Raw genomic sequence first — 24422 nt, forward strand, 5'->3', positions numbered from 1 at the left:
TTTTAAATTTTAGATTATGTAATTCATAATTTATTTTTGACTTTCACATCACATGATCAGTAATTTATCTTTTCGCATAAAAAATATTTTAGATTACATTATTAATTTTTTTTTACATAAAAGTTTTTAATACACCATATAAAAGTAATTATTTTGTAAAAATAACTTTTAAATTACGTAATTTGAAAATATTTTTCAAATTAAAAATCTTTATTTATTAATTTTTCTATTGTATAATTCAAAATTGTCTTCTTAATAAAACATTTTAAAATGCAGAATCCAATTTCATGATACAAGGCAAAGAAAGACAAGGGAAACAAGAACAGAAGAGACAAAGGGATAATTTGGTCTTTTAACTATCCAATGGGTGCACATGCAAAGTACATGTGGAAAAAGAAATAGCCTAGAAATAAAGATGATTGAGAAGGAAGGAACGGAACTGAACGTCAGCTAACTGTCCCTCGTGAATATATAATCTGGTCACAGCACGCATCAAATTCGTTTTGATACATCAGCATCAGCACCGCAAGAAAAGTGAACCCTAAGTAAGATGCCGAAGAAGATGGGGGTGAACACCAAGGCGGAGGCGGCGAGGGCGCGTAAGAGCGCGGCGGAAACGGAGCGCAAGGAGAAGGAGACTCGACAAAAGGAGGATCAGTACTGGCAAGAGGCCGAGGGCTCCAAGTCACGTGCCGCCAAGAAGAAGGAGGAAGAGGCAGAAAAGAGGGCCGAAGCAGCCGCGCGTCGGGCGGAGGCGCGTAGGTTGGCGGAGCAGGAGGAGAAGGAGCTGGAGAAGGCGATGAAAAAGGTGGACAAGAAGGCGAACCGGGTGTCGATACCCGTGCCGAAGGTAACGGAGGTGGAGCTGAGGCAGCGGCGGGAACAGGAGCAGGCGGAGGCTGAGAGGAAGGCGGAGGAGGTGAAGAAGCGGCAGAGTCGCACTGCTGCAGAAGAGGAGTACGAGAGAATGGTTCTGGTGTCCAACACTAATCGTGACGATTCTATCATCGAAGCGAGATCTTTGGATGATGCCATCGCTCAGATGACCGTCGTCGACAACTTGCCCCCCGATCGCCATCCCGAGAGGCGCCTCAAGGCCTCCTTCAAGGTATAAATTCATTCTATTTTTCACTTTTTATCATTTATTTGAATTCGATCCGCTAACCATACCTTGCAGGCATTCGAAGAAGCTGAACTCCCTAAGCTGAAAGAAGAGAAACCGGGTCTTACTCATAATCAGTACAAGGACTTGATATGGAAGCTATGGAAGAAATCTCCTGACAATCCTCTTAATCAAGTAAGTCATCTTTTTTCTTTTATCAGCGATTAGCTTGGCGTCTTCTTTTCGATAGTGACTCTATTTCAAGTTACTTGCTTATACTTTTAATTGCTTGCCCTATGGACAGATTGCAGAGTGAATGATCAGCTGCAGCTGGATTGTAACCGAATGCAGCAGCCTCTTCTAGTGGCCATTTTCATGGCGTGGTGGATCCATTTCTAGTTGGTAAAATTATAATGCCTGCTCATCTGCATGTCCCCCCAAATTCCCAATTAGGCGATAGGAACAGCTTACCTTTCTTCCCTGTCTCTCTTAAACTTACATGTTATCACAGGCTTCATTTCCTTTCTTGTTCTGATCCCGCTGCATGCAGAGTATCAAATTGTTCACCTTCTGGACTTGCACAGACATTGTTGCCATCAACTTTGAATTGGACTGCTCTGCTCGGGATAAGGGGTTTCTAAACTACATTGTATTTAAATTCAACAAATTATGGTATATCTCCCTTTAGTGTACGTTCACCTACACACAGTTCCTAATTTCTCTCATGTGCGATTTTGATCTCACATAATTCTCAGATTTTTTAATTTGTCAATTGGAAATAATTGAACAGAATGTTTAAACAAAGCTTGCAATGAATGCGAACAAACTTGCAAATGATGGTGTTGACAAAGCCATTGGGTACTGGGTCCATGGAGTAGGCATTGGCCTCACTGCCTCTGATGATTCCCATGACTCCCATGCCTGTGAAACCACCCTTAGCAAAGCTAACTCACACTTTGAACTGCATTAGGATCATTATCTTTGTCACTTAGGCTCTAAACCATAGCATATTCTTCTTGATAATCTACTGGTCTAACAGATTGAAGCATTGCCGCTATGAGCTTCTATGATTATGTGCAAATAGGGTTACATAACATTCTGTCCTTATTTTTTGTGCATCGACTGTATACTTCATGCAGAATAATACATCGACTAAGCTATTTTCTAATGTATATTCTCACAAAAGATATTGTACAAGGAAAAACTTTTTCCTTAGTTTCAATCATTTAAGAGGCACGCAACCTTGACCATCAGAAAAGAATTTTTGTACATCAGAATAGCTTTCTCTAATATTACTGTTCCTTACCTTGAGGCCAGCTAAAAACAGACGCTTACCTTTAGGCCAGCTCAAAACAGACGCCGGTTCTATTTTGATCTCATAGTTATTAGTACAAGGAATAGATGAACGAATATTTGCCCATTTCTCTTTTCTTGTGTTTCAAAGTTACTATTCTAGTAAAAAGACCTCTGTGGAGACTTGATTACAGCATTCAAGTGTGTCGATAATGGATAAATTATCATCAATGGTCAAACTGAGATTGCAAAAATGTTTTGGCAAGAAATCCTATCATGATCTAAGGTTTACAAGTTGCCAAAAACTTGACAGTTACATCCTTTAATTAAGGCTGCTGATTCTTAGCGTTAACCGGTGCCTGCCTTACATATGGGTCTTTTTCTTCCTGTTCTAGGTACTGGATACTTTGCAGAAACAAATGGGTTTGTGGCATCTCGTAGATACTGAATATGGATTTCAAACAATAGTTAGTATATCCTCATTGATCTTCCCACTCGTCCCTGCAAATTGTCTGACTATCCCTGCATTTGTAAATCGCCTTACTCGCAGTGCAACAACAAAGTTGGTAACCTTTAGAATTTAGGGCAACTTGTGTTGGCTTTTTGACGTGTACATGTTCTGTTATCATCCTTCAGTCCACAATTTGATGTCATCGTACCGTAGTTTCTCGTGTATGATGTCACCATAAGACCTAAGTCTTCTCTACTTTATGTCATGTAATTGGTGTATGAGAACACTCATTTGAGGCTTTGAAGGCGGTTAAGTCAGGCAGAATCCCTCGGTCTTTTAGATACTATGTGAGGAAGATCAGAGTTAATTCCCAACTCTTTGGGAACTAGTGCTAGGATTTACATATGCAAGGATAGTAGCATAAGTTGCAGTAATAAGTCGAACATCACTAGGGATATATTGTTTGAAACCAATATAGTATTTACGAGATGTCACAAAAACATGAATCAAGTACCTGGTGTCCTTTAATGCTCAGAACCTGTCTAATTTTATGATAGGGATTCGGTTTTCAAAGTCACTCATGATCACACATTTTTCAATCTCAGTTTGATCCACTAATGGCAATTTACCAATTTTCAACATTTTTAAGTATTTTAGGATCATGCCTATTATGAAAATTTGACACTAAGAGAACTTATGCTATAGGTTGATGACAATTTATATACTTTCCGATTACTAATGGAAAAGGAGAATTATGTATCTCGCAAAAAAACTGTTTGATGCGAAATTGATTAAAATACCGACACATGGTTAAATGGTTAAATTCACTCACATAACTTTGTTCGTTATGATGTCAAACGTTATTATCAATCATCGCATGTTCACATTTTCTGAGAAATCAGACATTTATATAATTAGAATTTATGCCCCCAAACCGCTTAATGCTTTTAAGCACGAATTTTCAAATTGCTTCATTTTAATTCTCTAATTGTTTCTTTATGTGAAATAATGGAAAAGAAATAGTAAAGAGAGGAAATGTGTAGGTATATTAATTTTTTAGCATTTGTTTACGAAAGAAAAAAGTTCTCCGTTTCTTTTATCGTTTTCACTATAACATTGTTTTCAATTAATATAAAAATAATTTTTTTAACATTATTTATTTTCTTTTCATTCACTTTTTTATTAATTCAAGCAATTAAAAGAAATTGTTTCACTATTTTTTCTTAACTTTATCCATTCTTTTTTCTCATTTTCATTTTCATAATTAATTTTCTAATTATATTCTTTTTATTTTTCTTAACTTATATAGAGTATATTTCAAATTCCATTCGAAATTGACTTTATGTGAGGGTTTGAAGTTTCAATTTGGTTTACATTATTTAATTATTTAATATAAAGCTTTTTTTATCTGTATGAATTCAAGAAAATGGGCCTGATTTAGTTTGGATTAAGTTAAAAAATTAATATTTTAAATTGAAGTTAGTCATTTTTAATTTGTATATTATTAATATGTGGCTTACATAGACTTATAGTTCAATTATATTTTGAACTTGAAAATTTTCAAATAACTTCATAATAATATATATAAAAAATCAAAACAAGATCTTAAAAGTAGTGATAATATATGTACATTTTTTTTGTGAAAAAAATTATTCTTTAAATTATAAAAAAGTTCAATTAGATAAATGATTTCGACTGTTTTCTATAAGAAAATTCAATTTTATAAGACTTAAATAAATAAATAATGATTCAAGATTTCGGTTTTTTTACTCATTATTTTATTATTTCTCTTACTTTTTAAATTCATAATTTCCATTATTCCACTAAACCAGTCAAATTACATGAAATAACAGTTATTATATTAACCTAATTATATTTTATTCTTTATTATTTATATTATTTATTTATTTATCTTTTAGTTAATAAGTCACTAATATGTCACATTAAACATAAACTCTTATATTTTCACACTTGTGTCATGTGATATTCTATATCTTAAACAAACAAACTAAACATTTACGGAAGATGAACTCATTTATAAAGATGAACTCATTTATAAATCAATGTTCTCTTAGTATAAGTATGACTCAACACAATTTTTGTCTATACAATTTTTTGTTTGTCATTTTCGTATTTTATGGGTGTTTGTCTGCATTCATTTTTCAAACCTTTCATAAGATAAATGTTCTTCCTTATGTCAGATGAGTATCAATTTCTTCCTCCAACACTGTTATACTTTTTGGTCTACAATTCCTTTTATTTTAAATCTGTGCTATATTCATTCATCATTTATCTTTGATGAAACTCTCCCTGTTACTTTAACAGAGGTGAATGAATATAACCAGAAGAGTTTATAAGAAAAAGAAAGAAAGAAACACTTAATTGTACTAAAAAGAGTGTATTGTATAAAATGTAAAAGAGAGTAGCTAAAACAAACTGACACTTCGTAATGAAAAAAAGTGTAAACTTGTATTTTAATGTTGGAAATTGATTATATATATCACATAATATTATGTGGTGTGGTGGTGGGGAGCGTAGTGAATAGAAGAAGAGTTATCTATCCGTTGAGCGTTGGCTTTGGCATCGGCGTTCCCATGGAAGGGTTGGCGCTTCTTCCATTTGCACACTCACAACTCTTCTTGCGGCTTCCAAAGGTTGCCGCCATTCCCAGTCCACACAATAGTAATACTAATCATAATAATACCAATGGTTCGTTACTTCCTTCAATTTTAAGCTTTCTCTACTCTACTCCGTTGCTTGTGACTGAGTTTATTATCGTAATCGTAATTGCCACTGTGCTCAGGATTTGTGTCTCTCAGACCGCACCGTCGACGCCGGTTTCGTTTTCGCGCTTCATTGTTTTCCAAGGCACAGGGCGTTCCTCTTCCCCAACACCAACAACAGCAGCAACAAGTCACAGCGAATCCCAATTGCGTGAGTGGGGATTCCATACGTCAGAGATTTCTTCAGTTTTATGCTTCCCGCGGTCACAAGCTTCTTCCCAGCGCTTCTCTCGTCCCCGATGATCCCACTGTTTTACTCACCATCGCCGGGATGCTCCAATTCAAGCCCATCTTCCTCGGCAAGGTATGCCCATGCCACCCCATGCTTCACCATCAATCACTAACACTAACTCTTCTCTCTAACTTTCTAATTACAGGTTCCAAGACAAGTACCTTGTGCTGCTACTGCACAGAGATGCATCCGTACTAATGATATCAACAATGTTGGCGTAACTGCCAGACATCATACCTTCTTTGAAATGCTTGGAAACTTCAGCTTTGGTGATTACTTCAAAAAACAAGCTATTCTATGGGCGTGGGAGCTTTCCACCTCAGAGTCAGTACATTTTTCCCCTCCACCCCACCTCTTTCTTAGGACAAAATATATTATGATTTGTCTTCTCTTTCGTTTACCTTTTTAGGTTTGGTTTGCCACCGGACCGATTGTGGGTTAGTGTTTATGAGGATGATGATGAGGCTTTTCAGCTATGGTCTGATGAGGTTAGCTACAAATGGTTTTCCTCGACCGTCGTATTATTTGCTTACATAACTAACTTCTGTTTTGACTAGTGAACATTTTACAAAGAGTATTGGATTATTGTTCCTATTGCTTACTTGATTTCCGTGCAGGTTGGTGTCCCATTTGAACGTATAAAAAGGTTGGGAGAAGAAGACAACTTCTGGACTAGTGGAGTGACAGGTCCCTGTGGTCCTTGCTCAGAAATTTATTATGATTTTCATCCTGAGAGGGGATATGTAGATGCTGTAAGTATTCCATTTTTAGATTGAAGGATTCAATATCATTTCAGAGACAATATTTTATATTTGTTGGGTGGTTGGGACCTGGGGGATGAAAGCAGGATCTCAATGACGATACAAGGTTTATAGAGTTCTACAACTTAGTCTTCATGCAATACAACAAAAAGGATGATGGTTCTCTTGAACCTCTAAAACAGAAGAACATAGACACTGGCCTGGGACTGGAGCGTATGGCTCGTATTCTTCAACAGGTATATGTTCACTATGTTGATTTTTTGTTGTTGTAGTTGTTACGTTTACATTTTAGGAAGAACTTCTGGAGCACTAGAACTATCATTTCACATGCTCCTAAAGTCCATCTTACATATAGCCAATGCTTTCTGCAGGTTCCAAACAATTATGAAACTGACTTGATTTTCCCCATCATAGAAGAGGCCTCTAAGTTAGCAAATGTTTCATATGGTTTTGCTGATGATCAGACAAAGAGGAATCTGAAAGTAAATAATGACTATCTTTACACAAGCTGCAGTACAATCTTACTTCATTTTAACCCATATCTGTCTTTCTTATTGTTTTTAATGTGTCATTTCATTTTTTGTTTTGCTTTTTTTTGTCTCTGATTTATCTTAGATTATAGGAGATCACATGCGTGCAATTGTATTTCTCATCTCTGATGGAGTTGTCCCATCAAATGTTGGGAGAGGTTATGTAGTCCGGCGGCTTATTAGAAGGGTTGTTCGTACAGGCAGATTGCTTGGTATAAAGGGTGATGGTAGGGGAGACCTTGAAGGAGCGTTTTCACCGATTATTGCTGAGAAGGTAGTGGAATTAAGTACACATATTGATGCTGATGTGAAGAACAAAGCACCTCGTATCTTTGAGGAGCTGAAGAGAGAAGAGCTTCGGTTTGTGCAGACACTGGAGAGAGGAGAAAAGTTGCTTGAGGAGAAACTTGCTGATGCTTTATCAAGTGCAGAAAGAAATGGAACTGTTCCTTGCTTGGCTGGCGAAGATGTGTTTCTGTTGTATGATACTTTTGGATTTCCAATGGAAATAACAAAAGAAGTGGCTGAAGAACGTGGTGTGAGTATTGATATGGATGGTTTTGATATTGAGATGGAGAAGCAAAGGCGTCAATCTCAAGCTGCTCATAATACTGTCAGACTTGCCATTGAAAATGGTGAAAATATTGCAGAGAATGTACGTGACACCGAATTTATTGGATATGACAGACTTCATTGTAAAGCAATGATAGAAAACCTAATGGTGAATGGAAATCCAGCTGTACAGGTCAGTGAAGGGAGTAATGTGGAAGTTTTACTGAACAAGACTCCATTTTATGCTGAATCAGGGGGTCAAATTGGCGATCATGGTTTTCTATATATTTCAGAGGGTGATAATCAACCAAAAGCTGTTGTGGAGATAATAGATGTTCAGAAATCTTTAGGCAACATATTTGTACACAAGGGTACAGTCCAAAAGGGTGTTGTAGAGGTTGGCAAAGAAGTGGAAGCAGCAGTTGATCTGAAGCTGAGGCAGCGAGCTAAGGTACAAGAACTATTGATTTGCTCGTTTATAGTCATGTATATTTCCAGTTTTCAAACTTACAAGTTGTTCAAGATTATAGTAAGTACAGTTGGGTTTTGTAGGTTCATCATACTGCAACTCATTTACTGCAAGCTGCACTTAAAAAGGTTATAGGTCAGGAGACCTCACAAGCTGGTTCATTGGTGGCATTTGATCGTCTTAGGTTTGATTTCAACTTCCACCGACCACTTCGTGATAGTGAGCTTGCTGAAATTGAACTGCTGATCAATGGATGGATTGAGGATGCAACACTACTTCAAACCAAAGTGATGCCCCTCGCTGATGCAAAAAGTGCTGGGGCTATTGCAATGTTTGGAGAAAAATATGGAGAAGAGGTAGGATTTTCTTCAAACACTTTTAGTAGTGACCTTTAAAGTTTAATTGTATTACTTCTGTTTTAGTAGTTCTAAGTTTGTAGAGTAGGTGACCTTCAAGGAAGGTTTACTATACGGTTAATGCTCAAAACAATCCTTCTTCTGACTGAAATTCCCTTTTTACTATTGTTGGATTGCTACTCTTGCCAAAAAGAAGTGTGCAAATTTGAAAGACATCCAATTACAATTGTCATTTCTGATATGCTAGTAGTCCATGTATCTGTGTCAAGCGCTTGCACATGGACCACAGCAGTAAATCATGGACAGCACCTTAAGATACTAGGTTCGGTAAATCCTATTAAGAGAATATCCTGTTAATGAAACTAAAAGTAAATTTTAAATTCAAATGGCTCATCACTTCTATGACAGATTACAGTTATATGTTCCAGATCTAGGCATGTATATTTATGCCTTTCATCAACCAGGGAAATGATTAAGAATATGTATTTGTGTTAGTATTTATCAAGCTGATGCTTATGCAGCTTAGTTTGCTTTCAAATTTGGTGCTCCACAGGTACGTGTGGTAGAGGTTCCTGGTGTATCAATGGAACTATGTGGTGGAACTCATGTCAATAATACTTCTGAAATTCGTGGCTTTAAAATAATATCAGAACAGGGTATTGCATCTGGAATCAGGCGAATTGAAGCTGTAGCTGGTGAAGCCTTCATTGAATATATCAATGCCCGTGACTTTTATCTAAAGCAGCTATGTTCCACTCTAAAAGTATGTTCCGTGATCTTGGCTTTAGAGTCTTCGAAGTCTTGCCAAAATTTTGAGAAGTTATAGTTTATCCTCAGGAGAAGCAGTTAATTTTCATTTTAATCTATATTGACCAAAATTATAAAATCACCTTGTTGGGTCAATATCTATGTTATTCAATTGTGATCAATTATTAATTACATAAGTTTGTGCGCATAGTCATCCTTTTGTTTTCCCTCTTACTCTTTTGTTCATTTGTTGAAGGAGCGGAAGGGATGAGAGAGACAGACCATTTTATTCCGTACAAGATGGTTTGAGCATAGTCTGGAATGGTTCCCATCGTACCATTCAAATATTTAAGGACTTAGATATTATGGAATACCTAAGTTTCATATCGAGTAGTATAGGGTGTTTGGTGAAGTGCTTAAGTGTTTGGTTCACCCCCTTAGCAATTAGCTTCTGAGGGAGGATTCCTCAAATACTTGGGTATGAATAAATTAGTATTAGAGTTGGTTGTTGGTGTCGTGAAAAGAGTTACCCATGAAGGGGTTGAATACATGGACTCAGTTAAGAGTTTTAGAGTATCAATTGCAACAAGACCTTGGCTTTCAGGGACAGTATGACGTGCTTAAATCCCACATTAAGCAGTAGAGTATACTCGACGAAGTACTTAAGTAGCTTGATTCTTTCCCCTTTAATAAGTCCCTTTTAAGAAGGAAGGTGTTTTGGGTGCTTATCACTTAGCTTTGGGATTTTCATTTTGTGTATGCCTTATCAGGATTTCCTGTCTAGTTTCTTCCGCAATGGATCAAACATATCAGGGAATAAACCTTGTTAAATACATAATGTATGTCCTTTATGTGTATAATCTTTAATTAGTGTTTTTTATAAAATTAAAATTCCAGGGGTGTTGTTGGCTTGGCCATTTTCAGCATATTGTACCATTTCTTTCAAGCACTTCTAATTCTGTTTGAGCATATGTTATGCTCTGCAATATTGATTTTTGCGTGTTATTACGTGTTATAATTTATATAATATTATCACTTTTTGAAGGTTAAACCAGAAGAAGTAACAACAAGGATAGAAAACCTTTTGGAGGAGTTACGGGCAGTGAGAAATGAGAATTCTGCTGTGCGTGCAAAGGCAGCAATCTACAAAGCTTCAGGTATTGCGAGCAAAGCATTGTTGGTGGGGAATTCAAAACAGTACAGGTAATGTTTCTCAGTCCCTAATATGGGGAAGAGTGATTTCTTCAGTTTTAGCAACCTGAAGATGTTTCTTTGATATAGAAGTCTTTCAACCTTTTCTCAGTTGAAGTTTTTATTGTCAAAAACAAACAAATTTGACAACTAAGAAGCACAGGTATTGCATCACATCTTGAATATATAATTTTGTGATTGCTACAGAAATTATTTGAATGGAGTTGAAAGGATGTTCCTTGTATGTATATTTCCTTGTTTTCTTAACCAGATATTCCGTTTGTTAAAAAAATTATCTTCAGAAATTTGTTAAACATTAAGTAGATGTATCGTTTTTATTTATTTGTTGTTGAAAATCTGCAGCGTGCTAGTTGAGTCCTTCGATGATGTTGATGCTGAATCACTTAAAAGTGCCGCAGAATATTTACTGGAAACGCTAACAGATCCAGCAGCCGTGGTACTGGGCTCATGTCCAGGTGAGGGGAAGGTTAGCCTAGTTGCTGCTTTTTCTCCAAGTGTGGTTGATCAGGGGCTTCAGGCAGGTAAGTTTATTGGACAAATTGCAAAATTATGTGGCGGTGGGGGAGGTGGAAGGCCCAATTTTGCTCAGGCAGGTGGGAGGAAGCCTGAAAATTTGTCAAGTGCCCTAGATAAGGCTCGGTCAGAACTCATGGCTACTCTAAATGAAAAAGGGAGTTGAATTCTTATACCCTTACCAAATCTTGTTATGCTAAAGCCATGGAATATATCGATTTTCATTGTCTGGGAATACAGCACAAATCACAAGATTAAAGGGTCGGAAGCTTAAGTAAAAGTATTCTGGCAATTCCAGTGGCATGTAATGGAAGTTTCAAAATAGTATAGAGCTAGTAAAGTGTTGGTTATTAGTGTGACTTTATTCTCCTGAAACAAACTGGTATGGCATGCATTCACACAATCCAACTAGTAAATTTTGGCATGCGCATCTCAGATTGGATGCAGGATGTAAATGCAAACACTATATACATGAAAGATAGTTTTGATAGTGAAGGACGATCAGCTGATTCACTCACTTCTATCTTGATTGCTCTGGAGGATGTTGGGATCACATAGAACTGAAGCGTTGTGGTGGTGATAGGAAAGACCAACTTGTGTCATGAACCAATTATGCCCTGCGATGAAATCAACTTTTTAAAAGGTTAAACTGTTTGAAGAAAGTACATGAGTGATTATACATCTAACAACTGTTGTGGGTGAAACTTTACTTAAAAGATAGTGGATAATTACATAGATATGTGAATGGTTTATAATGTGTTGTGCTATTTAAATGCGTGAGCAGTAGCTTTTAATATTTTGATAATTAATTTCTTTTTTATTTTCAAATATAATTAAAAAATAAATAAAAATATAAAATGAGATAACATAAAATCATTCACAAAGTTCAATATCAATTTAAAAGAATCACCACTCATTTAATTTTACGAACAAAAATCTTAATTTGTCTCACAAGGAAATTAATTACTCAATTCAAACAATACTGTATAACAACAAACTCAACTATAAGTTCAAAAGTTACATTGACCATAAATAAATCCTAGAATGTGTTTCGGTCTATATAATTCAACATCATCACAATTATACTTATTTCTCAATCAATATAAATCGCCATCATATCAATTTGGTAATAGTTATCTATATTGCTAAACCCTTAAAAGTTTCTTTCTCACTGTTATCATTTGTTTTATAAATACACAAGAAAAAAAAAAAAAAAACTCCCCAACCAAGTAGAAGAGTTGAGAAAGCATTAACTTATTCTTAAGAAACTTGAGCCAAAAACCAAATATATCATTATTGATAGATAAGAATCCATTTTTCCATGATAGATATTATATACACAAAACCCCAAAACACTACGTGCATGCAAAAGATATTAGAAAGTAAAAGAAAATATAAAGAAAAGGCAAAACCTATTGAAATATAAATTCTAATTGGTAGAAATTTATTTACCATTAGCACACTAATATCTACTTGGTGAAAATGATAAATAAAAACTTAGATGTCACATAAAGAAGATAAAGTAAAATTACGAGGTTTAGAAGTTTAAATAGATAATAAAATTTTAAAATATAATTTTCATTCATCATCTATTTTTAAATCTCTATTATCCGATACTCCTAAATGTTTTCCTTACAACTTAAAAAAAAAATAGTGATCCATGTCCGAGTTTTACTGTATTAAACTTTAATGTCAAAGTCAAACTAACAATTTGATGCAATTTTAGCATAATAAAATTTTAAGATTTAAAATTAGTAAATGAAGAGATATTCATAAATTATTTGCTTACTTTCGGTAGACGTTGATCTTTATCATTTAAAATTGTAAGTAAAGTGGCTAAAATATATTTGAAGATTAAGTAAAAAATAGTACATAGATTGGAAAAGTAATTAAATATTTTGAGTGGGAAGGGGCCGGTCTGAAACTTAAGGGACTTGCAAGTTAAAGTGTTTGTTGTTGCAGTTGACAGAGACATATACCAATGTAGGTTGAATCTTCCCCTCGCGTTGCCGTGCTCATTACGATTTTTAATCCACGCTGTGCTTGATTTTTTTAACTAGTTGTTTAGTTCGTGATAGTTCTTCAGTGTGTAATATTACATTATTACTAATGATTCAATAATTTGAAATAGAAAAGGTGATTGCACCATGCAGCTGATTTGGATACATTATGCATGCATCATATTCTTCCGGACCATGCGCAGAGTCAACACAACCAACTCTACAAAATCAAAGCCTCTGCTAAAAATCCAGTCTTTTAAAAAGTTTTAGGTTTGTCGATGTTGCGATGAGTTTAAATTTCATACGTACTAAAATTGAATATATTGAGTAAGGTGATCTAGGAAAGAAGAACCTAGATTTGCCCAAAGTGGAATTTTATTGAAAAGTGATGGAAGTTATTTATTTTGATGTCACCTGAATGGTGACAGGGTGAGATGTAGATCAGACGATGGGATGGAGATTAAGCAGGGAATTTCCAAATGGGGCCTGAGAGTAGCAGTCAAGGTTGTTGCCATAACCAACTCCAAACAGATCACAGTATCGCTTGAAGAACCCGATGCGGTCCTCCACCCTGCTATCCTGTCCTCTGCCGCACTCCAGGCCTCCGTTGATGATGTTCGTCACAGTGCCGTAGCCTGGAAGCCTCCCGGCGGCGACATCGGCGGCGGAGGGAGTCCACTGAGAGGTGATGACGTCGTGGGAGGAAGGCTTGGGGGACTGCGGGGTCATCCAGAACCAGATGGCGGACTTGAAGGAGACGACGGGGTCGGTGGCGACGAGATCAGGGTTGTTGATCAAATCCACTCCAATTGCATTTCCGCACTGACCGTAGTTGTAGTTCCAGGATATCTGGATCGGACCCCTGCCATAGTATTGCTGGCCAGAAGCGCAGGGGAACTGGGGGGTTGGGGAGCAGTAGGCGCTTGGGTTCTGCTCTCTCACGAAGCAGTAACCCCATGCGTATGGTCCGTCCGGTGCAGAGGGCCATCCCCCGGTTGTTTCGTGAGACGTTTGCCCCAAGAAGGCCGCGATCTCTCTCTTTCGAGTGGCTGTGTCTCCGGTGTTGCCGAAGCTGGGGAAAGCCCTGGCGGCGGCGATGAAGGCATCGTAGGTGTAGAAGCCTCTGGCTGGGCAGGCTCCGTCGTTGCGATGTTTGAGCATCTGGTCGAAGGTGGCCCTGGGTATCAGAGCGCTGAGATCAGACGGAGCCGGCTGTCCCCCGCACTGGCTCTGGCAACCCTTGCCGCAGTAGTCGTCGGTGGAGCCGCACCACCCGAACTGACTGCAACAGAGACCCCCTGGACACAGCGCACCCCCCGCTTGGCTTCCACACTGCTCTCCCCAGCTTCCTCCCACTAACACCGTCCACACCACCACTGCTACGCTCCATATCATCCTATTCTTCTTCATTTCTCTCTGTATTCTTCATTTCCCTTCCTTCTCTATCTATCTATTTATACACTCCCTCGCCACCCTTACTTAACCACCATACTCACATTTTCTATTATTTCATTCAAACACTTCAACTTAGACATATTCATAATTTTACTTTTCATAAATCACTTTTTCAAATTTCTATTTCAATTTTCTTCTCCTTCCACTTAATACAAGATGCTTACGCTGATAATTCACTTCTCCAGGGGAATAATTTAAGTATGAGACAAAAATAAAATTAAAGATTCATGACCATAAAATTAAATTAAACATTGTATAAAATAAAAATTCCATAATCATATTACTTTAAGATTTTAAATTAAAAATCATGTTAAATATTTTATATGTATAAAACTAATATTATATATATATAAAGAAGTTTTCAGCAAAACTTTATATTTTTTATTAAAGCACCGCTTCCGTCCCTGATCAGAAGTTTACCACAGAGAAATAAAGAAACGCGTGTGGGGGCCAGCCCGGCGGCTTCCTAAACGGATGACCAGGAAGACCAAGACCAAAGGATAATCATGCATTTATTTTATTTTATTTTATTAAACTACTACTCTGTGTACTATATAATATAATTGGATTCATAATAAATACAATTTTAAATATATGAATATATTATAACTATACTTTATAAATATAAATAATTGTAGTAAAGAACGACTAACTTGTTTTAAGAATAAATTTAATAATATATGCTACGATAACTTCGCCGTGAAATGATTTTGACATCATGCATTGTGTTTGTTTTTGTTTTGTTGTCCATTCAAAGAACTAAACTAATAACAATCTGAATTGTACTTGACCAGTATCTATGAAATCAAAATATTTTATTTTATGAGGTTTGTTTTTAATAAGACAAATTTTGAGATTTTGAAAAGGATCTTATCTATTTTGAAAACTATAACTTTGTAATCGAGAGAAAGTTCGATCAAACTCTATGTGAAGCAAAGCTTCATACTTATCTTTCATAACTTGACCTCAATTAGTTTTAGACAAAGTTTATTTTGTTGTAAAAATCCAAGTGTCAATCCATCTAATGTCAAACATGTCAAAACTTAAAAACATCACTTACTATCCCACAGGCAACCATGTTCTGTCATATTAATATCGAAGGTGATAGTTTGACACAAATACTTCCATTTGATATTCATATAAATTAATATTTTATTAGAAAAAATTGGTGTCAAATGATAGTTATTTGAAAATAGTAGTATCAAAATAATTTTTTCGTATTAATACATATACATATCACATTCATATTTCATTGAACTCATCACATAGAAACTTAGCAACTTCTAAAAGACACATAAATGTACTGAATTTAGACCCTAGATATTCTTCATTTGTCATGCTAATATTCTATTTGACACTCACATGTAACATTTCAATTAATATAAAAATATTTTTATTTAATTAAAAATTAGGCTTACTTTGTTTTGCATCAAAATTCTTATAGAGAATATTAGTCATATATCTTAATATTTTAGATCTTTATAATTATTTGAAGTATTTAAAAAAACATATAGATGGATGTTATATAATCATTATATACTATTTATATATTTAATGTCACTCAAGTGCATAGTTTTTTTTACACAAACAAAAATTATCATATAAATAAAAGTTTTTTTTTTAATTTTATATATTTGGTCCTCAAATTTAGATACACTTATAAAAAAATATTTTGACACCCTTAAAATATTTTTTGAAAGTCCGTCACTACACTCAAAGATATTCAAATTAAGTCTTTCATGAGTCAACATCTTAAAGAGTATCTAATGAAACTTTTCAAACCAACTTTTTACGGTGTAAGCTTAGTTCTATGTCGTGAACACAAAAGAAAAATATGAAAATAAGTGACATTTTTACAAGTATCAAATATCGGTCTTAATAAACTTAACATAACAAACAAAAGGTTTAAGGATTTATCTACAATTGTAAGATTCAATTTCACTTTATTAACATATGCACATGCATATTACAATTTTTATAATCCACTATGAACATCAAACTAGTTTTTAAGTATTTCTTGTTCAAATATTGATACAATCATAAATACTTTTCTAAAAAATTTTGACCATTTTCATCTCGCGAAAGAAATATATTTATTATCTAATCTCGTTGAGCAAAAATTTGAGTTATGAATATTTGAGAGCACTATTATGCACTATTCAGTACTTGATTAACATTTTCTTATATTTCACTATACAATGTATCAAATTGGTGACTATTAAAATACATTATACTTTATCTTAACTAATAATCTATCCTTATTATCCAAACAAAATTGGTGATTATTAATAAAATATAAAGATAATACTAAATTATGTAGGCAACTTTCTTTTTATCCATATTTATTGAATTAAAAATTGATTTACTTTTACTCTTTTCTCTTCTTTATTATTATATTTTTTAAATTAAATATGAAATCTCACTCAAATATATATTTAACCGACTACAGTGGATTTGCAACAAATATATTGAAAATATCAAAATCTTCATAAAAATATATAATTTTTTTGAAAATAACAGACACATAATATATATATATATATATATATATATATATATATATATATATATATATATATATATATATATATATATATATATATATATTACCTTGCTCCGTCGACCACCATTAATCTCCGCCATTAATATTTATAAATATTTATATTTCACAGTACATATTATTCACCACTTTAATTTAATATATGTATATACATAACAAAACAATTTCTCTAATTTATTAAATCTATCATAATTATTAAAAAATAAATCTATTTATAATAAATCAAATAATAGTTAAATAAATATGATAATAATAAATATAAATAATAATACTTTTTTATTTTTATAAATTAAAATATTTTTATAATTTATTAAATCTATCATATCACTCACTAATTTTTATAACTTTTTCTAAAATTTCTTAATCTAAACAATTTCATGCTGACTTCCTTTCCTCTCAAATTCACTTATTTTTATTTTCTTACAAATAATTTAAAATAAATTTGCACAAATACATCGTAAATAATATCTTCAGCTATTTCAAATGATTATAAAACATTTATGTACCAAATTTCACTATAAAATATCATGTAGTAACATTTTATTTCTTTCTATATATTCCATTTGACCAATTCACATATCAAATAACAAAACTATTTCATATTAATAAACGAATGTGTATAAATGTTATTATTCATGTTATAATTATTACTTCTATACTTTGCCTTAACAACCTAAGTCTATTTGTAAATAAATTGTTCTTACACTGCAAATTTATTTCTATCTAATGTTTCATTTTTTTAAATTAATACGTTTACTAAAATGTGTTATATTTTTTATACTATTTTCCTTTTACTTTCACTGTTAAATGCAAATATGAAAACCTGACAATTAATAAACAACATTTTCTCTTATATTTATCAAGATAATTAACTCATGTAAACATATAATATGTCTGAATTTTATGGTACATCCTCAGTCAGCTTTCTTACCTACACCAACCGGAAAAACAAAATTTAATATATATATTAATGAGACTTCTAGATATCTACATCCCTTACTTGGTTTTATATTATAAATAATCTTTCAGAAGTAAATATCCGTTTGCTTTGACTGAGCCTTGAGATCCTTCAATTTCTTTAATATGTTACTGAAGTAGTCTTGCAAATACTTTTCCAGTGTAATTATGTCTTTTGAATCAACTCCAAGCAGATTGTATGTATCCGCCATTGGAACAGAAAACACAGTATCGCTGCTAAGGACCTGCATATTTTCCCATTTAAGCATATCTTATTACCACTATCAGGAAATACAAATGCTTTATATACACTAAATGCCATTTATTCACAGCTAAAATATAATGTTACTACATTGTGGTGATACTATAACATAACATTTTATTTCTTTGACAGACAAGTTAGTGGACGTTGAGTTCATAGCTGGCTGATTGAATCGTGTTTATCCAGTCAAATAAATAAATGATTACAGAATAAATAAAACTGTTGAACAAAGATTAATAATAAATTATAAATTTTGAGAATATAACAAATCATATGAATGAAAGATACACACTTGAAATTGAACCCAGAAATTAAAATTCAAAAGTCAATACACCAAAAAGATAAAATTAGGGTGTGTATGATATGGCTGAATTGATTTTGATTGACATGTTCAAATTGATGGAGAAGCTAAAAAATAGTTGTTTCTGTCCAAATATTAATTTTTAATTTTGAAATTAGTTTTAGAAAACATCCACACAATCTACCAAAATGATTTCGAAGGTCCTATATTCGTCAAAATCAAGGGTGCCTCCAACTTGAAACTAAACATGTACTTAAACGCCCATACTCAACTTAAATACTCAACTTAAAAAGAGAGTGATCACATGGACTAATGAAAAAGAACAATAATACACATATACCTTAATTTTGTTTAGACTAATTATACTTTGTTTTTTCTTTCTAACAAAAAGATAATATTTAGACCATTTTCTTCTCGACCACTTTTAAAATAAAGAAATAAGGTAAAATCAATTTCTTTATAAACTAAAATTAACTTATAAACTAAGTTATAAACATTCTTCATACAACTCCTTTAGCTTCTTATTTTGAATTTATACATAAAGTTAAATTTATCTTGTAAAAAGTTTATTTAATATTTTCTGTTTATTTTTTCTCTCACAAAAATACTCTATGAAAAAATGTGTCCATTCTATATCGATAAAATCGATAATTTTACAATTAAACCATTGAAAGAGTTCGAATTTTTGAACTTGACTTACCTGAGATGAAGAATATGTTTAGGAAGAAATCATAACAGTATATTAAAAAAATCAATAATTAAATTGTAATTTAATAAACTATAAAACTGCAAGAATCCATATCATTATTTTTTATTTTGGAAACTATATATAATTTCATATTTTATTTTCTAAAATACAACCCTTCATTTTAGTTTGCATGTAGGCACTACCAAAGATTGATCACATTGGATTTCCTTTCCACCCGATTCAATCCAAGTGTTCAACTTAAAACTTCTCTTAAAAGTTAAAATCATGTCATACAATTTTGTTGCAAATGTTGAAGAGGATCTTCTATAAAAGTCAAATTATGAACTGAAAAGAATTTCAGTCGAGTTTGTGAGTCATGCATCACCCATTTATCTGTTTTGTGAATCATCCCCCATTATTATATACCAGAGGCAATCACTTAAAAGACATCGTATAGGTGGAGTGGAAGAATGTGAAAATTTCTAGTTGAGATGCTAGTAATAAGGCAACAAGAACATTCGGATACCCCCAACAAAGAAGTCATCACATATCATTAAAGCCCCCATGGGAATTGCCCAATGGGTTTGGCTCACTGGTGGGTATTAAAAGTTTATTTGGTTTCATAATAATTTAAAAAAAATCCCGGAAACATAACAAACCATCCAACAGTGGACGAATACTGGATTTGTGCTTGATCTAAAAGGGAAAAGGTGGGTAACGGAGCAATTCCTTCCAACAGTTAATCAATTTACTAAAGAAGGTGTAGTGGGTAAAGAAATAAGTACCTCTGAAAATGCGAGTCTGTCAGCAACATCATTTGTCCACTCAAAAACGCGAGTCAACTGACGAGTGAATCTTAAAATGGAGACCGGAACTGTGGTGACATTAGCATCTTGGCCTGCAAGCCTCTCGCACAAGGTTATTACCTGACAGTAATAGGAGGAGTAAGGAGGAGCATTGAGGAAGAGAAAAAGAAATAGCAGCAGAAGAAGATAAGTTATAATTACCTCTTGGGTTGTCCAAGCACGGGGACCAGCGAACGTAAGAAGTTTACCAATTAATTTCTCATTTCGTATGGCTATAAATGTCAAGCGAGCTATATCCTAAAGGTGGAGGCAGAGCGATTAGAAAGGAAAATGAGGAGGGAAGAGATGAATTGTGGTACATAAATTACCTGAGTATCCATGTAAGCAATTCTGGTGGGAGCATCAGTTCCCCAAACAGATTTTTCTTCGAGGATAGGAACTGCGTACTGACCAATAAGACCCTGCAAGGAAAGATTGTAAATTAATGAAATGGAAGTGGGTAGAAATTAAGAAATTAAAGGAATGGCGGTGACCTGCATGAAACCGCATAAGCGGATAACGATGTGATTGAGGCCAGAATCACGGAGGAACTTCTCAGTGCAATACTTGATTTCCATGAGGGGAACCTCGGGATGTTTGTCACAGTTATGGATGGAGTAGAATACATATTTCTGGATGCCCATTGCCTTGGCACATTGTATGAGAGCCACTTTTCCTTCCCAGTCTACCTATGTTTGTATGTATGAATTGTATAAATGTGTGTAAAGGAAATGAAAGGAAATGAAAAGGTGAGTGGTTACGGTTTTGATAGGCTCCTCGGGACGGCCAGTGGCGCAGTCAATGACGGTGTGAATGCCAACCAAGGTAGCAGGAATGGTCTCCGGTTTACTGAGGTCAGCCTGAGAAACGGGAAGAAGAGAGTGAAGAGAGTGAAGATAGAAATAGAAGTGGTGATGAATGGCAAGACATTTAATTTACATTGACAACGGTAGCTCCCCAATCGCGAAGGAAGTCGGCAGGAGCGGGCCTGGGCCTGACCAGACACCTGACATCGTAGCCTTCGTCGAGTGCCCGTCGCACAACCTGCCTTCCAAGGGTTCCGGTGCCACCCACAACCAGAATGCTGGTGGGCCTCACTGGGCTCCCGGGCCCAAAATTGGCAGTCCCTTTCTCAATCTCCGGACCGGCACTGGCACTGCTGCTGCATTTCACCCTCCAACTCCACTCTCTTCCTTTTCCCCTTCCTGTCACTTCCATAGACGTTGATGTTAAAGGAAAATTGCAATCATTTGCGGGAAGGAAGTAAAGGAAGGCAGTGACTCACCCGCAGAAATGGAATGAGAATTGGGAAACGCCAGCGTGGTGGGCGCAACACTACAGCGCCATTGCAGTTGCGGCGTGGGTGCCTTGAGCAGCGCCATCTTCATTTCTGTTAACGGTGGAAGAAGAGAAGAAACGAAAACAGCTTTCCTTATTCTCTCTCTCCCCCCGCGTCTGATCACAATTCCTCCACGTTGGATGCTTCCAGGATCACTACTCCTCTCCACTGTCCTCTTTCCTTTCTCTTCTATTATCCACCCTTTTTCTTTTCTTTTTCTTCTTTCTAAATAAATATAACAACTTTCAACTTTTTCTAAATATATTTTCATGCATAATTTTAAATTTAAATACAATAATTATTTTTTAATTTATCTTTTTTAAAATAATTATTTTTAACTAAATTTGTGTGTTTTTTTTAAACCAGTGATTTGATAATAATTTTTTTATTACTTTATTTATTTGACTCACGTGTTAATATTAAAATAAAATAATATTACGTTAATAACTTTTTAATGTTTTAAAATTGAATACACAAATACAATAATAACTAAATTAGAATAATTTCTAATTTATTATAACATACATTGTTTAATTTTAATAAATGTTAAAATATTAAATTAATACAATAAGAATAGGATCGGATGAGATGAGATGTATAGAGAAGAAAATGAATCTCATTTCATTCTTTAATTTTTTTTGGGTTAAATATGTTTTTGGTCTCTCAAGTTTGAGTAAAATTTGGGTTTAGTCCCTCATCAAAACTTTTGACCAATTTAGTCCTTCATCTTCCAAAATGCGTGAATTTAGTCCTTTTAACCAAATTTTGTTAAGTTTATCTGACATTTCAAGCGCATTTCATGATAGTATTTAAATTATTTATATTGTTTGACACATTTTTGCTTCAATGTTAACTTAAATACTATCATGAAATGCGCTTGAAACGTCAGATAAACTTAACAAAATTTGGTTAAAAGGACTACATTCATGCATTTTGAAAGATGGAGGACTAAATTGGTCAAAAGTTTTGATGAGGGACTAATTCCAAATTTCGCTGAAACTTGAGGGACCAAAAACATATTTAACCCATTTTTTTTTAACGGTAAAACATAAAACTTATTAATTCTAATCGTATGTTATAGTCTATGTATGAAAACAAAAATAAGTGGAATACAAACTCGTTTTTGTATCACGTCTCACTTGTTGTGTGTATTTTTGAAAAAAAAAATAATCATTTTTTTACAATGAAATATTAGCTTTATAGTATTTTTTATGAGTTTTTACTTTTTCTCATGTAAAATCATTTTTTGTTTGAAATATAAGAATTTGAATAATTACACTTTATTTTTTTTTTAAATTATTACACTATAAGTAGTGTAAGTATTCTTATATTTTTCTTTATGAAATTTTCTTTGTCGAAATATAAAATGAAATCTTAACTTTTATGTGTTTTTTTATAAATCACTCATGTATCATAATTCATTTTTTGCTAATTATATCCTTCAATATTTTAAGTTTAGATTCAATTATTAATGAGACTCAAAAGAGTTTGAATGAATGAAAAAAATAATCTTTTTGATATGTGTTTTTCTTATAATTATATAATTATAGTTATATTAATTTATGTATTATTTTTGTTATTAGTGAAAATAATAATATATATAGATTTTGAAAATGATTTTACATTATCACCTACGACAATCAAAAAATCTTTCACCAGTATTGGTTAGATTATCTTTATTAGTCAATTCATTCTTAATTAAGTTGATAATTATCATTTTACATTCATTACAATATTAAGTTCATAAATTTACGAAGAAATTATTTTTTTCACAATCGTATTAAAAAGATTGTCTAATTCGCATATTTTATATTTCCATTATGTTATGTTGATCATTTAACGTAATAATAAAATTCACGAGATTATCTTTTAATTATTTGATACTTTTTAAAATAATTTTTCATTTTTGGTATATTAGCTAAAACTTCATTAATTTTAATAGAAATATTTTCATTATCAATTACTGTCGCAGTATAATTCTATTACACTTAATGGAAAACTTAAAAAATACTTTAAATGTTTAGTACTTTATATTGTTATTTAAGTGACATATTGTTTCATAACAGATATTCTAATTTGAAGTATTTATATTAATATGTAACTTCTTTTTATGTCACATGTTTGCAAGATATTCTTGTCACAATCTTATTCAGCACATTCCCGTTCTCCGCAGTCTAGTGGTGAATATTTAGTTAAGACGACATCACTATTCGGATGGATAAAGGGACCTCTGCACCCGTGTGTGTAACTTCTTAAGACATCCCATAATTTTTAAAATGATATTTGACATTTGTAGAAGTGATCCTTAGATTATTTGTTCTTCTGAAAATGTTCTGAAATTTGTAGAACATGCTTTTCAGATTAGGAATAAAACTTAGTATAGGATTTTCAGAATAGAAACACTTGAAATATATTATGAAACAAGTTTTTCGAAATAAAAATTCTAAAACAAGTTTTCCATTTCCAGGATGAACTTTATTCCACGTGTTTTGTTTTGTTCGCCCTCTACATCGCCAATGCCACAACACAACAGTTATGACAGTGGTGATGTGATATAGTAAAAGAGGATATTTTATTCTTATTAGCAAATCCTGCATTATACGTGTTCACATCTTTTATTATTTCTTAAAATTTTACTATTTATAATATACATTAAATATGCTTGGTTAGAATGTTTTAAAGTCTACCAGGACATGATTTTAATGAACAGGCACATAAGTTCCTAACAAGGGGCAAAAATCATTATCTTTTTAATCAAATGTATCTAGAGTAAAAGATTGATAATTATTAATGAAACAATTTCTACAAGACTTTGATGTGTATTTCAATCTCAAAATGGACAATAAAAAAGAAAATAGAATATATATTGAGATTATCAACTTTCCTCTCTTCACACATGTTCTTTGCAACCTAGCCACCATCAAACAGCAAAATATGTATCTATCCATTTTTTGTTTTTTTCTCATTTTCTCTGGTTCATCTCCTATGCTCAAACCACATACAACTCCAACCTG

The 24422-nt window shown here is 33.4% G+C and overlaps 4 protein-coding genes across 5 annotated transcripts; 2 read left to right on the top strand and 2 right to left on the bottom strand.

The window, feature by feature from the left end:
* The first annotated feature begins 447 nt into the window (after positions 1-447).
* LOC114195842 (coiled-coil protein) lies at positions 448-1794 on the top strand. 2 transcript variants are annotated; one of them, XR_003606583.2, is made up of 4 exons: positions 448-1108; positions 1178-1297; positions 1407-1504; positions 1653-1794. XR_003606583.2 is itself a non-coding variant. In XM_028086262.2 (3 exons), the coding sequence occupies exons 1-3, from the start codon at positions 551-553 to the stop codon at positions 1416-1418; spliced, it is 690 nt and encodes a 229-aa protein (XP_027942063.1). In that variant the 5' UTR covers positions 449-550; the 3' UTR covers positions 1419-1794. The 2 variants fall into 2 exon arrangements, 1 of the variants encoding a protein (XP_027942063.1); XM_028086262.2 differs by having other exon boundaries at positions 449-1108; positions 1407-1794.
* Positions 1795-5349: 3555 nt separating this feature from the next.
* Positions 5350-11496, top strand: EMB1030 (Alanyl-tRNA synthetase, class IIc). The gene is made up of 12 exons (XM_028047635.2): positions 5350-5555; positions 5650-5933; positions 6007-6185; positions 6271-6349; positions 6479-6613; positions 6709-6858; positions 6994-7104; positions 7238-8155; positions 8257-8529; positions 9083-9292; positions 10322-10479; positions 10831-11496. The coding sequence occupies exons 1-12, from the start codon at positions 5441-5443 to the stop codon at positions 11165-11167; spliced, it is 2949 nt and encodes a 982-aa protein (XP_027903436.1). The 5' UTR covers positions 5350-5440; the 3' UTR covers positions 11168-11496.
* A 1862-nt stretch (positions 11497-13358) lies between these two features.
* On the bottom strand, positions 13359-14445 carry LOC114164425 (endochitinase). The gene has a single exon (XM_028049094.2). The coding sequence runs from the start codon at positions 14409-14411 to the stop codon at positions 13443-13445; it is 969 nt and encodes a 322-aa protein (XP_027904895.1). The 5' UTR covers positions 14412-14445; the 3' UTR covers positions 13359-13442.
* A 3401-nt stretch (positions 14446-17846) lies between these two features.
* Positions 17847-21602, bottom strand: HCF244 (NAD(P)-binding Rossmann-fold superfamily protein). The gene is made up of 8 exons (XM_028046030.1): positions 21355-21602; positions 21009-21274; positions 20831-20929; positions 20564-20758; positions 20399-20491; positions 20232-20327; positions 20010-20150; positions 17847-18218 (listed from the first exon to the last, which is right to left on the bottom strand). Exons 1-8 carry the CDS (start codon positions 21455-21457, stop codon positions 18042-18044), a joined length of 1170 nt encoding a protein of 389 aa, XP_027901831.1. The 5' UTR covers positions 21458-21602; the 3' UTR covers positions 17847-18041.
* Between the last annotated feature and the right edge of the window lie 2820 nt (positions 21603-24422).

Source organism: Vigna unguiculata, chromosome 9 (assembly GCF_037176805.1).
Source record: "Vigna unguiculata cultivar grain cowpea cultivar isolate G323 ecotype 2 chromosome 9, ASM3717680v1, whole genome shotgun sequence".
Lineage (NCBI taxonomy): Eukaryota > Viridiplantae > Streptophyta > Magnoliopsida > Fabales > Fabaceae > Vigna > Vigna unguiculata.